Source organism: Planococcus citri, chromosome 1 (assembly GCF_950023065.1).
Source record: "Planococcus citri chromosome 1, ihPlaCitr1.1, whole genome shotgun sequence".
NCBI classification, from domain to species: Eukaryota; Metazoa; Arthropoda; class Insecta; order Hemiptera; family Pseudococcidae; genus Planococcus; species Planococcus citri.
The window spans coordinates 86,428,630-86,442,202 of NC_088677.1; the positions used below are offsets into that span (position 1 = coordinate 86,428,630).

General features: G+C 34.1%; 1 protein-coding gene across 4 annotated transcripts; it reads left to right on the forward strand.

Annotated features, from left to right (window-relative positions):
- Nucleotides 1–84: 84 nt before the first annotated feature.
- LOC135839390 (uncharacterized) lies at nucleotides 85–10,828 on the forward strand. 4 transcript variants are annotated; one of them, XM_065355407.1, is made up of 4 exons: nucleotides 85–165; nucleotides 249–400; nucleotides 1,342–1,558; nucleotides 1,640–10,828. In XM_065355407.1, exon 4 carries the CDS (start codon nucleotides 1,649–1,651, stop codon nucleotides 7,094–7,096), a length of 5,448 nt encoding a protein of 1,815 aa, XP_065211479.1. In that variant the 5' UTR covers nucleotides 85–165; nucleotides 249–400; nucleotides 1,342–1,558; nucleotides 1,640–1,648; the 3' UTR covers nucleotides 7,097–10,828. The 4 variants fall into 4 exon arrangements, with proteins under 4 accessions (XP_065211479.1, XP_065211488.1, XP_065211472.1 ...); XM_065355416.1 differs by having other exon boundaries at nucleotides 93–161; XM_065355400.1 differs by having other exon boundaries at nucleotides 93–400.
- Nucleotides 10,829–13,573: the final 2,745 nt, after the last annotated feature.

The window sequence follows — 13,573 nt, forward strand, 5'->3', positions numbered from 1 at the left end:
ATTTCCGTGCTTTCAATACATTTATCTATACTGCACTTGAAAATCGCGAAATCTACATTAAAGTTGTTTAAATATTACGATACATACTGCGTACATCAGTTCATGCGTCCTTAACTGAAGTACTTGTCGACAGAATAGATTCTTACAACGTACCTATATGTGTAAGTAAGTACCTACGCTATCATCGAGAATTTTTCTTTCTTTTTAGTAGCCATAAATTTTCGTTGTACCTACTTTTTTTGGTTCAGCTAATTATTTGAAATGCTTTATTGGCGCATCTGGTTCAGTGTTCGTTGCGTTGTTTTCGTTTTTTAATTTTCTCCGCTGATTTTTCTTGTTCGAGTATCAGACAGTGTTAACGCGAATAGGTACCTATTTGGTGTATTTTTCAAAATCTCCGGTGAGTACTTTTTTCATATTAATCAAGTTATCGTTTTCTGTTCATCTTATCTGAGTGAGAATCGGGCGATTTTCAAAATTTTCTGTACCCCTGAATTTCGGGATTGGACAGCTAACATTTTTATGGTAGACTATAGGGGTGCCTCATCTTAGAAAAAAAAAAAAAAAAAAAAAAAAAAAAAAACAGGGTTGAGAGAACAACAAAATTTTGTTCCCGTTCTTGGTCCTCTATGATACTGAAATCAAATGAACCATACCTATGATCTTTCCTTCGTTTTTCCAGAATAGTTTGTGGCATTCGTTCTTTCGTTCCCGTTCTCGTTCTCGTTCTCGTTCTCGTTCTCTTCTGACATTCTCGTTCCTGTCGTTCGTTCTCACCTTTTTTTTTTAATGCAATGCCACTATTAATCACAATTTTTATTACATCATACATCATTGAACAAATGTCGAATAGGTATTATACATAGATTTGCCTTTGCTAAAAAAATCAGCATTTTATAAATTATAACAACGTGCAAGATACTTTTTTGACAGATTTACACTCAAACATATACTCTATTAACTCGCAGGCCTGGTCAACATGGTCAGAAAACAAAAAAAAAGGGAAAAGAATGAGAACACCCTTCAAACCTAAGGGAATGGTTCTCGTCCTTCTGTTCCCAAAATTAAAATTCATTCTTCGTTGGTTCTTCCCTTCTCCGTTCTTTTCAAAAAAGTTTTAAAACGTTCGTTCTTTGGCAAAAAATTGTTGTTCTTTTGTACTTTGTTCTCGTTGCCTATTCCACTCCCAACCTTGAAAAAAACTGTCCCAATCGATGTAGGCGAGGTTCCATTGTGACTTGTGAGTAACCTCATTATACATTTTTGGTCATGAATTCTGTGTAGGTATGTATACCTATTTAAGACGTTTAAACGTAATTTGTTCAATTTTCTGTCGTACAGGCGAAGTCCGGTTCTATAATTGGTAAGCTGATGGTAAAGATGAATTTTTTCAACCTTTTTGTGCTGGAGAAAAAACTTGAACGGAAATTTCGTGGTTTAGATAAGGATTGGCCATATTGGGTTTGTTGTGAAAAAATTTTCGTAATTTCTACCACATGTAAAGCTCCGCACAGGAAATAGGTACTAAACTTAGACCTACCTCCAAATCTTGTGTTAGGTAGGTACTTACAATTTTCTAAATTCATTTTCACTTTTCTATTGTAATGCAAGGATAAATGATGAAACGTGTATATTTCAGAGAACAGTCATGCCTGAATCAAAACAACAGACCAGCTCCTATCGAAAACACGAGCAGTTTCTATCGCGTTCTTACTCATCAAAGGAAGAGTTCGCACAAAAATATAAAAAGCTCTATTATGAAAAAGCACACGCCAAAGAACTTTACTTACTCGTTTTGACTGGACTGGAAAAGGCTATATTAAAAGGTGATATTAGTACTTTTGAACACCTTAGTCGGTTGATTGATTACATCAGCGATATGGAAAGTGCTGCAGCATTGAAGAATTTTTATAACGATGCAGCCAATCCAATTAAAGCGACTAATTTAGTGATTCTAGTATGTAAGCATAAGAGAGTTGACATTTTAAAATACATATTTGGTGATGGTAGACTTTTAGAAAACTTAGCTGTTAATTCTGGCAAGGATTTCATAGCGCCTGATGATACGGATGGAACATGCCATAATGCATTTTATTACGCTGTACTTTCGAGGGATGTAGAATTGCTTGATACGCTGATTCACAAATGGCCGGGTAACCATTTTACTTCGCGTTCGGAAAAGTTGGATGAGATTCTTTCATGGGCATACGACGAATTGAGGTTGAAAAATGTATCATTGTCGGAGGATATAGAAATTTTTATTGAAAGTGTCTTAATGGACCTTCGGTTTTTCTCTAATAATTCGGGGCAGATGATTTCAATTAGCACTAATGACGATATCAGGGAACGAGTTAACATGGTACTCGAAAATATTGTTTTTTTAAAGTCAGAATTCTCCAATAGAAAGAGTGTGGATGAAAAATGTTTATTTGTACTTAGATTTATCGCTCAAAATATACACGTACTTAAACGCCAATTGAAATTAACCTACGACAGATTACCTTGGGAAGAGATCGAGTTTTGTTTAGCCGCCTTTATTTCTTCTCATGTCAAACAACAAGATATCAATCTGTTTTATCGTGCTATACTACACGAAAATAAAATACTACGCTACTTGGAAAATTTTGCCAAAAAACTTGAAGATGAAAAGAAAATTATTGAAATCAAAACTATCGCTAAACTTGCTGAAATTCCAAATATGAAACGTGATATGGTTGTGGCAGAAATAATTCGTAATAATCCCGAATTTGAAGAGTTGTACGTCGATTATCAATGCATCAGAGATATCACTTCTTTGGAAGAAATGCGCGATTATTCAGATATGGCTGTGTCAACTAATCCTAAAGAAAGAGAAGGCCAGTTGATTATCACGCGGGCACTTCAAGTATTTGGAGCGTGCTTGAAAAACACTTTGGAATCTCCAAAGCTTTCCACCACTATAAGTGAGCTTCTTCTACTGTCATTACCACAAAATACTAGGAAAATAGTTACGGACTTGTGTAATTCATTATCGCATGCTGATTTACTTTTCAAGAAAACTGGAGTAGGGGAGCCCGATGCTAACTATTTTATAAACGTTCAAGATGATATCAAAAAAATTGTTCATTTAACCCGCACTATTCTTTTCAATAGGAAGATTAAAATTATTCTTACTGTATTGATGAAAAATATCATTGAATGTAAATGTGCGGAAGATTCGCAAGAAGTTGTCAAAGTGCTGAGAAATATTGAATATGATAAAATGATTTTGGATAATATTAAAATAATTGAACGTGGGACCCTAGAAGAACTTACTTCGGAGTTGAGTGATACCATAATTCACAAAACGAATTACGAAAATGTTCTTTTTCGGGTAATTGATAAGGGACAGACTTCTGCAAATAGTATCCTCGGAAATACTAGTACCTGTTATAAATCCCTTTTTTGGTTTTTGAAGGAGTTTCCTGTTATCACTAACATTAAAAGTTCCAATAAACATTTTACCAATTTAATGAAATCTGCAGCTAAACATGTATTGCGAGAACTTTTCCCCAAAGCAGGATTTGATCTCTACTTACAAGGAATCGTTAAAAGTTTACCGAACATTTTTCACAGCGCTAGGTCACGAGTACAAGGTGAAAAACTTGATAAAATAAGTAGATTAATTTTTGAGATTTTTTATTTCGCTGAAATCCACATAGAGAACTGGAACTGGACTGATGAATTGCTAAGAGAATTGGTTGGCAATTGTTCTTTTAGTTCTTTATTTAAACCAACGAATATTCACAGCGACACAGAGGATAATACTAATACATTGCTTGTGTACCTATCTGAATTGAAAACCATTTTGCAAAAGAACAGTGTAGATAGCACTTCAGTCAAAAAACTTATTTCTTACAACAGCAACAAAAAATTGCAAGCAATAGTAGAAATGTTGGTATTAGATATAATCTCAATTTTAGGTGAATCAAAAAAATCGTATCTAGGAAATAATCTATTTTTTGTGGATGATAACGCTCCATCATTCACTAGTAAATCTTTAATTGATCGCTTAATTCATGGTGAAATCGTACTTGATGTCTTAATATCTGATTTATCAAACGCAGTGATCCTGAATGCTAAAAAACTTACTACTGAACATATCATGAAAAGTAATAAGGATGGAAAATTTATTAGGGACGATCATTCCAGGTTGAAAGAAAAATACAATCGGGGCCTTATCACTATTGCTAATCAGAATAAAATGTTCACTGCATTAAAAGAAGGAAATCTTGAAGATGTGAAGCGTTATCTCAGAAATGGAGCAGATATCAATGCTAGAGATATTAATTTGTGGACTGCGTTACATTTTGCTGCTGATGGACCCAGTCTTGAAATTGTCAAATTTATAATTGATCAAAACTGCGATATTAATGTCAAAGACTTGAGTGGTCAAAGCCCACTTCATATTGCTGCTGCTAATGGAAGGAATAATATCCTAGAATTTTTTGTAAACAAAGTAGGTATTCCTGTTGATGATCTAGACATTCATCACAAAACACCACTACATATTGCAGCTAAAAATGGTAACAAAGATATTGTTACCATTCTTTTAAAATATAATGCCGATGCTACTTCTAAAGATACAATTGGATGCACTTCTTTGAAATATGCTATTTACCATAATCATATCGATATTGTTAACATTCTACTAAAACGAGGAGCGTATTCTGATATCAAAGATGATTGTGGTCTTACACCTTTACATGCAGCTACTGAATGCGGTCGTCTAGAACTAGTCAAATTGCTATTGAGTAACAAAGCGAACCCTAATGCAGGACTCGATACGTCAGTTGGATCACCATTGCATTTAGCAGCAGATTATGATGACCATCTAGAAGTTGCAGTCACTTTAATTTCAAAAGGAGCCCATGTCAACTGCAAAAATATTAATGGCATTACACCATTATACTTTGCAGTTGTGTGTGGTCAACAAGAAATTACCAAGATTCTATTAAAGCATGGAGCGAATGTTGATATCGTTGAACAAAACTCTAAGACAGTTTTGCACGTTGCAGCTTACAAGGGACGTGAAGAAATCGTTGAGATTCTACTGAGAAATAAGGCGGGTACTAATATTGTTGATTTCCTAGGGTCAACTCCATTACATTTTGCAGCAAAAAAGGGCAACTTGAAAATAGTCACTTGCCTCCTCAAACATGGCGCCAATATCCATGCTAAAAATGTACATCTTTCTACAGCACTGCATTTTGCAGCAGAAAGTGGTCATAAAGAAATTGTTGATCTTTTGATACAGAACGGGGCCAAAATTAATACCAAAAATGAAAGGTATTTTACACCCCTCTCTATAGCATCAGCGAAAGGACACAGTGATGTGGTTCGAGTCTTAATACAAAATAATGCTAAGATCGAGGATCGAGACAGAATTGGTGATACACCGTTGTATAAAGCCGTACGTAATGGTCATATAGGTGTTATTGATATTTTAATAAAGCATAGAGCTGATGTTAATGCTAAAACTCATGATGGACACACACCATTACATGTTATATGTATGCATCATCGTGTTCTTAAAGATCACAGAAATATTGCTGCTCGTTTAATTAAAAACAAAGCAGAGGTGAATGCTAGAGATGATCATGGTCGTACACCATTACATTATGCAGCGTTATTTGGCGATGAAGATGTTGTTAGGCTTTTAATAGTGAATCGAGCTAAAATTGACGCCGTAGATAGTTCTGGTTATACACCATTACACGTAGCTGCGGAAGCAGGTCATAAAGAAGTTATTAAAATTTTGATAGAAAATGGAGCCAATATTGAAGCTAATCTTATGTTAAATGGCGTAAAACCACTGCATTTAGCAGTCGCGTTCAATCATAAAGAAATTGTTGAAGTTCTTTTGGACAAAGGGGCCATTGACATTCTTTTGAACAGGGGGGACAGTGTGGGTATGAGATATTTGTTAATCGAAGTAGCTGCTGAGGTGGGCAAACATGAGGTAATACTACAAACTCTGATGAGAGGAGAATTGGACCTTAGTGATGATGACACAATACTGCACATTGCAGCGTCTTGTAAAAGTGGGTTGGAAATAGTGAAATATTTGGTAAAAATGGGCTGTAATATCAGAACAAAAAGTGCTTTTGGTTTAAAACCTATGCACATTGCGGCCAGTAAAGGTTTTGAGGATATTGTAGAGTTTTTCCTTAGTGAAGGATTGGATGTTAATGATCTTGCTGATTATAACTATACATTACTGCACTATGCTGCAATAGGAAATCATGTTGCAGTTGCAAAATGTGTAATAGAGCATGGTGTTCAAGTCAATGCTAAGGATTTCCTTGGCAGAACTGCTATGCATTTGGCAGTCAATTTTTGTGATAAAGATTTTGCAATAGTTTTATTAAAAAATGGCGCAGTTTACAATGCTATCGACAATGCTGGCTGGAAACCTTTAGATATGAGGAATGTACCTGTTTATTTTCATAATCCTGATTATCTTGCAGAATTGGTTGCTGGTAAGCCTATTAAAGATGTTGCAAATATTCTAGATTTGATTGAAAAATTATTTGTGGCAGTGAAACAGAAAAGTCTGCCTGAGGTGAAAAAGTATATTAAATTAGGAGCTTTTGTCAATGCAAAAAATGCCGATGTGGAAACAACACCATTGCATTACGCAGCATGGAAGGGCTGTGACAAAATTGTCGATGTTCTTTTACAAAATAAAGCCAATCCTAACGCAGTTTGTAGTAAGGGGTTTACTCCTTTACATTACGCTGCTAAGTTCTCTCACTTGAAAACTGTTGAAGTTCTACTGCACCATGGTGCCGTGTATAATGCTACTTCTAATAGTGGAAAAACACCATTACATTTTACTAAAGATGATAATATTATTAGTTTATTAACAGCAGTTGATGAAGCATTTGAAAAGGTTAAAAATGGTAATGTTCAAGTTGTCAATGACCTGAAAAATGTAAAAGATGGCGATTCGCTAAAAGCAATAATTAATGCTCATAATAGGGAAAACAAAACACTTATAGATGCTGCACAACGATCTAATCTTCAATTGATTAGAAAGCTGGCAGAAATTAAGTTCCAAAGATATTCAAATTGAGTTCGCTAGTGCAGGCAGATTTTATATTTAAAGGAACTGAAGGACAGTAAGTATATACAATATTATTGGCAGATAACTTTATTCACGCTGAAACGTGAAGTTGGTAATATCTACTCGTAGGGTGAAAGCTATTGCGACAGCACACATTTTCTTTAAAAGACATCATTATTGTAGGAGCCAAAGACAGTTATTTTATCAAGTCTAAAGCTCGGGTTCCTCGTTATTATTTTTTCTGTACCTAGACCTACCCATTAATGATATCAATGGCTGTATTTTGCACTACCACACAATGTAGCATTGCAAACTTTATTATAGTGTAAAGATTACCATACTGTGTGGTAAAAAAAACTGTGCTGCAACAATAAGTTTTACCAAGGAGTATAAGAATCAATGCTTCAGTTTTGTTCTCTTTGCCCGCTTGTATGATAGGTAGGTAACTATTGCCATACAGTTTGGTAATTGTTGCCATATGGTATGGAAGGTTTTCAGGGGTGCTAACCTTAATTATTTTAATTACGATTAGAGTTTCACTCCAATTTTTCCTTGACATTTTTCGGTTTTCGGTTCGGTTTTGGTTTTGAAATTCAAAATTTCGGGTTTCAGTTTTGGTTTTGATCTTATTTACAAAAATTTTGGTTTCAGTTTTGGTTTTCGTTTTTTTTTTTTTTTCAGTTTCACATAATTTTTTTTTCCAAATATCTTCAATTCAAAATTTCTCAATCTCAGGAATCAAAGTATGTAAGGTGCATCGGGGCAAGTCAGAATGATTTTTTGCAATTTCAACTTTGACCAGCTGTTACTCCCCTTCTAATGAACCAATATGGATCAAATTTATTATGTAGGTTCCCATAAGGGTTCTTAACCTATGGTGAAAATTTGAGCGTGATTGACACAGTAGCTTTCGCTCAGTGGAATAAAATATAAACTGTTCTGACTTCCCCCAATGGGGGAAGTCAGAACAGGCTAAACTTTGCAGAGGCGTAGATCACAAACGGAGCGTCCTAGAAAAATTGCCAAGAGACAAAATTGTAGAGAATTTAATTCTCTTTGAGATCACTTTCATCAGATTTTCACTAGGACGCACGGTTCGTCCGCTGTATGTGAATAACTGAGAAATATAAAGTCTGTATCTTAGAACAAATTTAAAACAAATTCAAAACAACAACAAAGTACAATTGAACCAAAGACATCTAAAATTAAACTGAATCGCGAAAATTTGTATGCCTTGATGAAGTAGGGGTAGTACCCTCAAGTCACCTTTAGTGGCACTTCGCCAGATATAAACCTCTAGGAGCTAGAGCAAGTTTTCTAACTTACCCCGAATTCCAACTTCCCCCGGTGCACCTTATAGTATAGTAATTTCATAATAATTCTAAAAAAGTATATATTTTTCAAGAACAATAATTATATAATTTTCTTAATACATGAATTTGTAATCAAAAGTCAAAAAAGTGAAAAAATCGCAAAAAATGAATGACAAAATTGGCAAAAAAAATGTACCTAATAAAAAATAACTGAAAAACCCCCAAACCGAAAACCGAAATAAATCATATTGGTTTAGGTTTTGGTTTCACTCACGCTGCTTCATTATGCTTGTTATGGTTTTTTACGGTTTTTAAAAAACCTATGAAATTTTGGTTTTTGTTTTCAGTTAGGGTTTGAAAATGGCTAAAATTATGGATCTTGTTTGGGTTTCGGTTACAGTTTTTGGTTTTTTGCGGTTAAGGTTAGCACAATGCCTCCTATACAAGAAGGCCTGAGCACTACCTCCAAGAAGTCTACGTGACGTAGGCATTGGAGGCGATTACTGCTGCATTGTCTTATGGGATATTGCCCGATTTCTTAGTTTTTCTTGAATAATTTTTGAACGGTTAATGCTACAGATTTGAATTAAAAACCAGCTTGTAGAGGAAAAAAAGTAGATCATTTTTCATTCTTCAAACACCTATGTGCTCGATCAAATTTTCGATTTATTTCAATTTAAATGTAAAAAAATTGCAACCTCGAAACTTTGAACTTTGATAAATCGAAAATTTGATCGAGCACATAGGTGTTTGAAAGATGAAAAATGATCTACTCTTTCTCCTCTACAACCTCGTTTTTTCCCCAAAGCTCTAGCGCTTTTTGATTAAAAGTTATAAAAGCTCAAAGCTTTGAACTTTTTTTTGAGTATAATTAAACTACTTCATTAAGAAAAGCTACAGCTTCAAATAGGGCACAAATCATGCTGAAATTTTGTTCAAATATACTTTGAATATCGTAGAAGTGCCTTTTGATATTCGTATATCTATCTCAGCTTTTCTTTGGTTGTACTTATAAATAATATACTCATCATTTTTTCAAAATTTCTCATTTTTTATAGTTTTTGCGCAAGCGAAAAAACTATATTGTTTTCTCCAGAATGATTTTTCGACTACATGAAATTCACGAATTTTACACTCCTAGCCGAAAGCCAATAGCCAATTAGCGTACAGTATTTGAATAGATAACCAATCAGAAAAAAGCGTTTCTGTAAAACCAATTAACGATGAGTATTCGTAGAAACCGATTGCGAGACTGAATTTTATAAACTGAGACAAATTACATTTTCAATATTTTCATATTTTTTTGTAGGTTTAGGTAAATCAAATTAACACGATGAAAGTTGAAACACAGAATTTATTGTTGTCAAAGTTATTTCTTATTTCTTTTAGTAAATTTCATCAATTTGTAAAGGTCCCTTTTTATTTTTATTTTTTTTTATATTCCAAACGACGATGATAGAAAACGGCGAAGTTGAGAACAAAAAATTCAAAATTCCTTTCTCAAGTTCTCACACTTCTCACTAAAAAACAGTAGCAATTCGCATTTTTTCCCTGCCTGACAGGTGTATATTTTTGAAAAATCTCTTTTCTCATTTCTTAACAGCACCGAGGCGATAATTCAATTTTACTCCCCAGTTGAATAAACTACTATTTCTCATAAAAAGAAACACAAAACGCAATAAGGCAAAAACTATCTTGGACCAGCGGGTACGCTGGTCTCTTGTTAGTATCTTTAAACGCACCTCAAGCTTGATGTAATTGGGCTACAAAGCTCAATTTTTGCATGAATATCAAGTTTCTGATGGAGAAGTGCTTTTTGATATTTTGGGTCAATTTCGAGAATTTTTGGGCCACAAAAAGGGTGGGGGGGGGGTGCAGGGTCAATTTTTTCATCTTAGTCGGTAGTGATCAACAAATCAAAGCTGTATTCCAAATTTCATCGAAATTGGTCCGGCCAATCCTTCAAACTCTGAGTGAGTGTTGAAGAAGAATTTTGCCAAAATGACAAAAAACTGGCTAATTGAAACTTCGCGAATTTTCATCCTACAAAAATCAATCTTATATATTCTGAAAGGTCTTTGAAGAATAAGAAAAAAAGTATCTATGCGTTTTTTGAATAAACGCATAGCGTCGCCTGATAAAATCGGGTATCCTTGGTTAAATGGTCTGCCTTTTCAGAACTTACCTATATAAAATTCTGTTAGTACTTTTATGAAATGATATATTAAGTAGATAAAATTCTGTTAGTACTTCTGTGAAATGATATATTAAGTAGGTCTATGTATGTATACACCTCCTACATTCTATTCATAAAGTAGGTACACTAAATTACATACTTACTAGGTAGTAGGTACGTAGGTACATAAATTTGTATTGGATAATATTTTGTTGCATCTATAATTATAAGTTTTTATTGTTTCCTGAGGAACTGGTATTTTATTTTGTTAATCGTATATTTTTCCCTTCTTATTTTCACCATTAAGTAGGTACCTATGTACCCGGATTTGTTTTTGAAACTATAAATATTTTTCGAATTTTGGTAGGTTCAAGTTAATTAGGTAAACTTTGTCATTTTGGAAGTTGCCAAATTTGAGTGACAAGTTGGCAAGTTGGCAATTTTGAATGTTCAATGACGATGAACTGACAACTTTCTTTGATTTTTATTTTATTTAATTTATTTTTTCTTCTGCTGTATTGAGCTATGTAGTATTAAGTCCCCTGTCCGCTCACTCCTGATCCTCATAATTATAAGCCTTAAGGCACATTGAGGAGGTGGCAGTGGGACTAAACAACAAATTGTTTCCCCATATTGAGAATAAACATAATTATTTTTTTTTTTAAAAACGCAAAAAATTGTAAATTGTGCTTAAAATTGTTAAAAACCACCGTTTTTCAAACAAAATTTCTCGAAAAATTTTCTCTGGATGTTTATGAATTTCTAAAAACTCTTCAAAATCAAAATCACATTATATTTAATCAATTTTTGTTTATATCTTTCAATTTTTCCAGCTCTTAATAAAAAATAGGTTGCATTGAACATTGTTGCAAAGTGTATACAAATTATCAACAATTTTATTGCGAATAGAAGACCGTAAGTACTTACACTGCATTTATTTACGGATTTATCTGTTTACAAAACCTGTCGAAATCTTATCTAATGAACCACTTAAATGGTTGTCAGCCGGGCCGCGTCATCAACAGAGTAGGTATACGAGTACAGCCCCTCTTTGATTCAATATTTCTTGCATGATATTATGCAGGCGAAATACATAGGTACCTATCTCGTAGGTAGTTGAAAATTGCGAATTTGAAATAAGTTCTGTAAATTATCAGCAGTGGTAGTTACATACCATAATTTGAGCATAAAAAATATATAGTTAGGTCGGGTGATATGGAATACAGTTCGAAGAGAGGAAATACCTAACTCAAACAGATAAAGTGATCAAATTTTGACCTGATCTATTTTACCTTAGAAGCTGTTTTATTTCGCTTATGTGTAGATTAATAACGTCAAGTTTTATGGAATAATGTGTGATCTGGTTTGATTCATTGGCGATTCATCCATTCGCAATAGAATTTAAGCCTGTGATCAAATCATTCGCGGACGAATCATCTCACGCATCAGTTGGGAAAATTCTGTTCTTTAGCTTGTAGGGTAAATATTAGGTACCTAGGTTTAGTTAAATACTCGTAGAGCTCTCACCTAATTCTTTTTTCGTTCAATCGTATGAACTGAGATGTAAAATACGATGTGACACTTACCTGAAACAAAAAAACAAAAAAAAATCATTAATTATACGTCTTAATTGATGAATAGTAATCAACTTTTTTTTCATTTTTTCTACTAAGAGGTTCAATTGTAAGTACCTCGCGTCATTATCACTAGATATACTTGTAATTAGAGGCTTTTGATGAAACATTTTTAAACCTCACTTTCAAACACACATTTTCGAGAAGTACCCATCACTTCTAATATCGCCATCAGAGGTGTCGCTACGGGGAGGGGATGGGGGGATAATACCCCCCCCCCCAGCCGAATTGCATTCGGCAAATTCGGCAAGTTGGGTAAAATTCGACAAAATTTTGGATCGGGGCCTGTGATGAAAGAAAACTCAATTTTTTTACTTTCCGAAACACAAATTTTCAAAAGCTGCTGCCCTCGCTTCGCTCGGGCTTGTTTTATCTGCTTTTTCGATACCAAAACGTTCTAGACGAACATTTTTAAGAAAAAATTAAGTTTTAAAACCAAAAAATGAACTCCTCAAAAAAAATAGTTTTCATTCTTCATCGAAATACAAATTTTTAAGAGCTTGATGAGCCCTCGCTTGGACCTGTTCTGTTTTCTTTTTCAAAATAAATTTCATTCAAAAAATAAACTCTTCGTCTAGGTATACGATAAAAAAAACATCGTTTTTATGCCTCTCGAAGTTCAAATTTTTGCGTTGCTTCGCTCGAGTCGGTTTTCTTTCCAAAAATAAAAATACACAAAAAATCTCGCCCTCGCTTCGCTCGGGCAAATTGTTTCTTGTTTTCAAACAAACAAATTTCACATATGAGGTCTCCAAAAATCAAAAAAATAATAGAAATTTTCATTACTCATATGAATGTTATATACAATTGGTGAAATTTATATTTTTCTTCTACATCAAAGGACAAATTTTCAGACCATTCCACCTCCCTCTCAATTTGCGACCGAAAATTGGAAATAAAACATGCAGAAATGGACGTTTTTTTGTTGCTCTGACCCATTTTTCCGGGGGCAGAGGCACTGGAGAGCATTAAATGGGACGTCAAATTCGTGTTCGGGGTATTCGAGTCATATGAAAATGACACCAACATTATGAAAATAGCTCAACCTTTAATACAGTAAAAATTGAGGTGGGGGCAGAGGCACTGGAGGGGAGTGGTTGAAGGTAACATAAAATTGGACGTCATATTCGTGTTCGGGGGGTTCGATTCAGATGGAAACGACACCTCGTTTAACGAAATCAATAATTTACACCAGAATCCATTTTTACCCCCTCTGTAAGTTTTTTAAATTTTTGACCACGACCCATCAAAAAATTTTTTTTGAAAAAAGTATATGTTTTTTAAAGCTTAAAAACACACTTAAAAATGCTATTCGCATTTTTGTGCCGAATCATGGTCATCGCTAAAACAGACAAACAAAGCT

What these genes read in the sequence shown, in the direction of transcription:
- LOC135839390 (XM_065355407.1), top strand. Translation starts at nt 1,649, where the DNA reads ATGCCTGAATCAAAACAACAGACCAGCTCCTATCGAAAACACGAGCAG.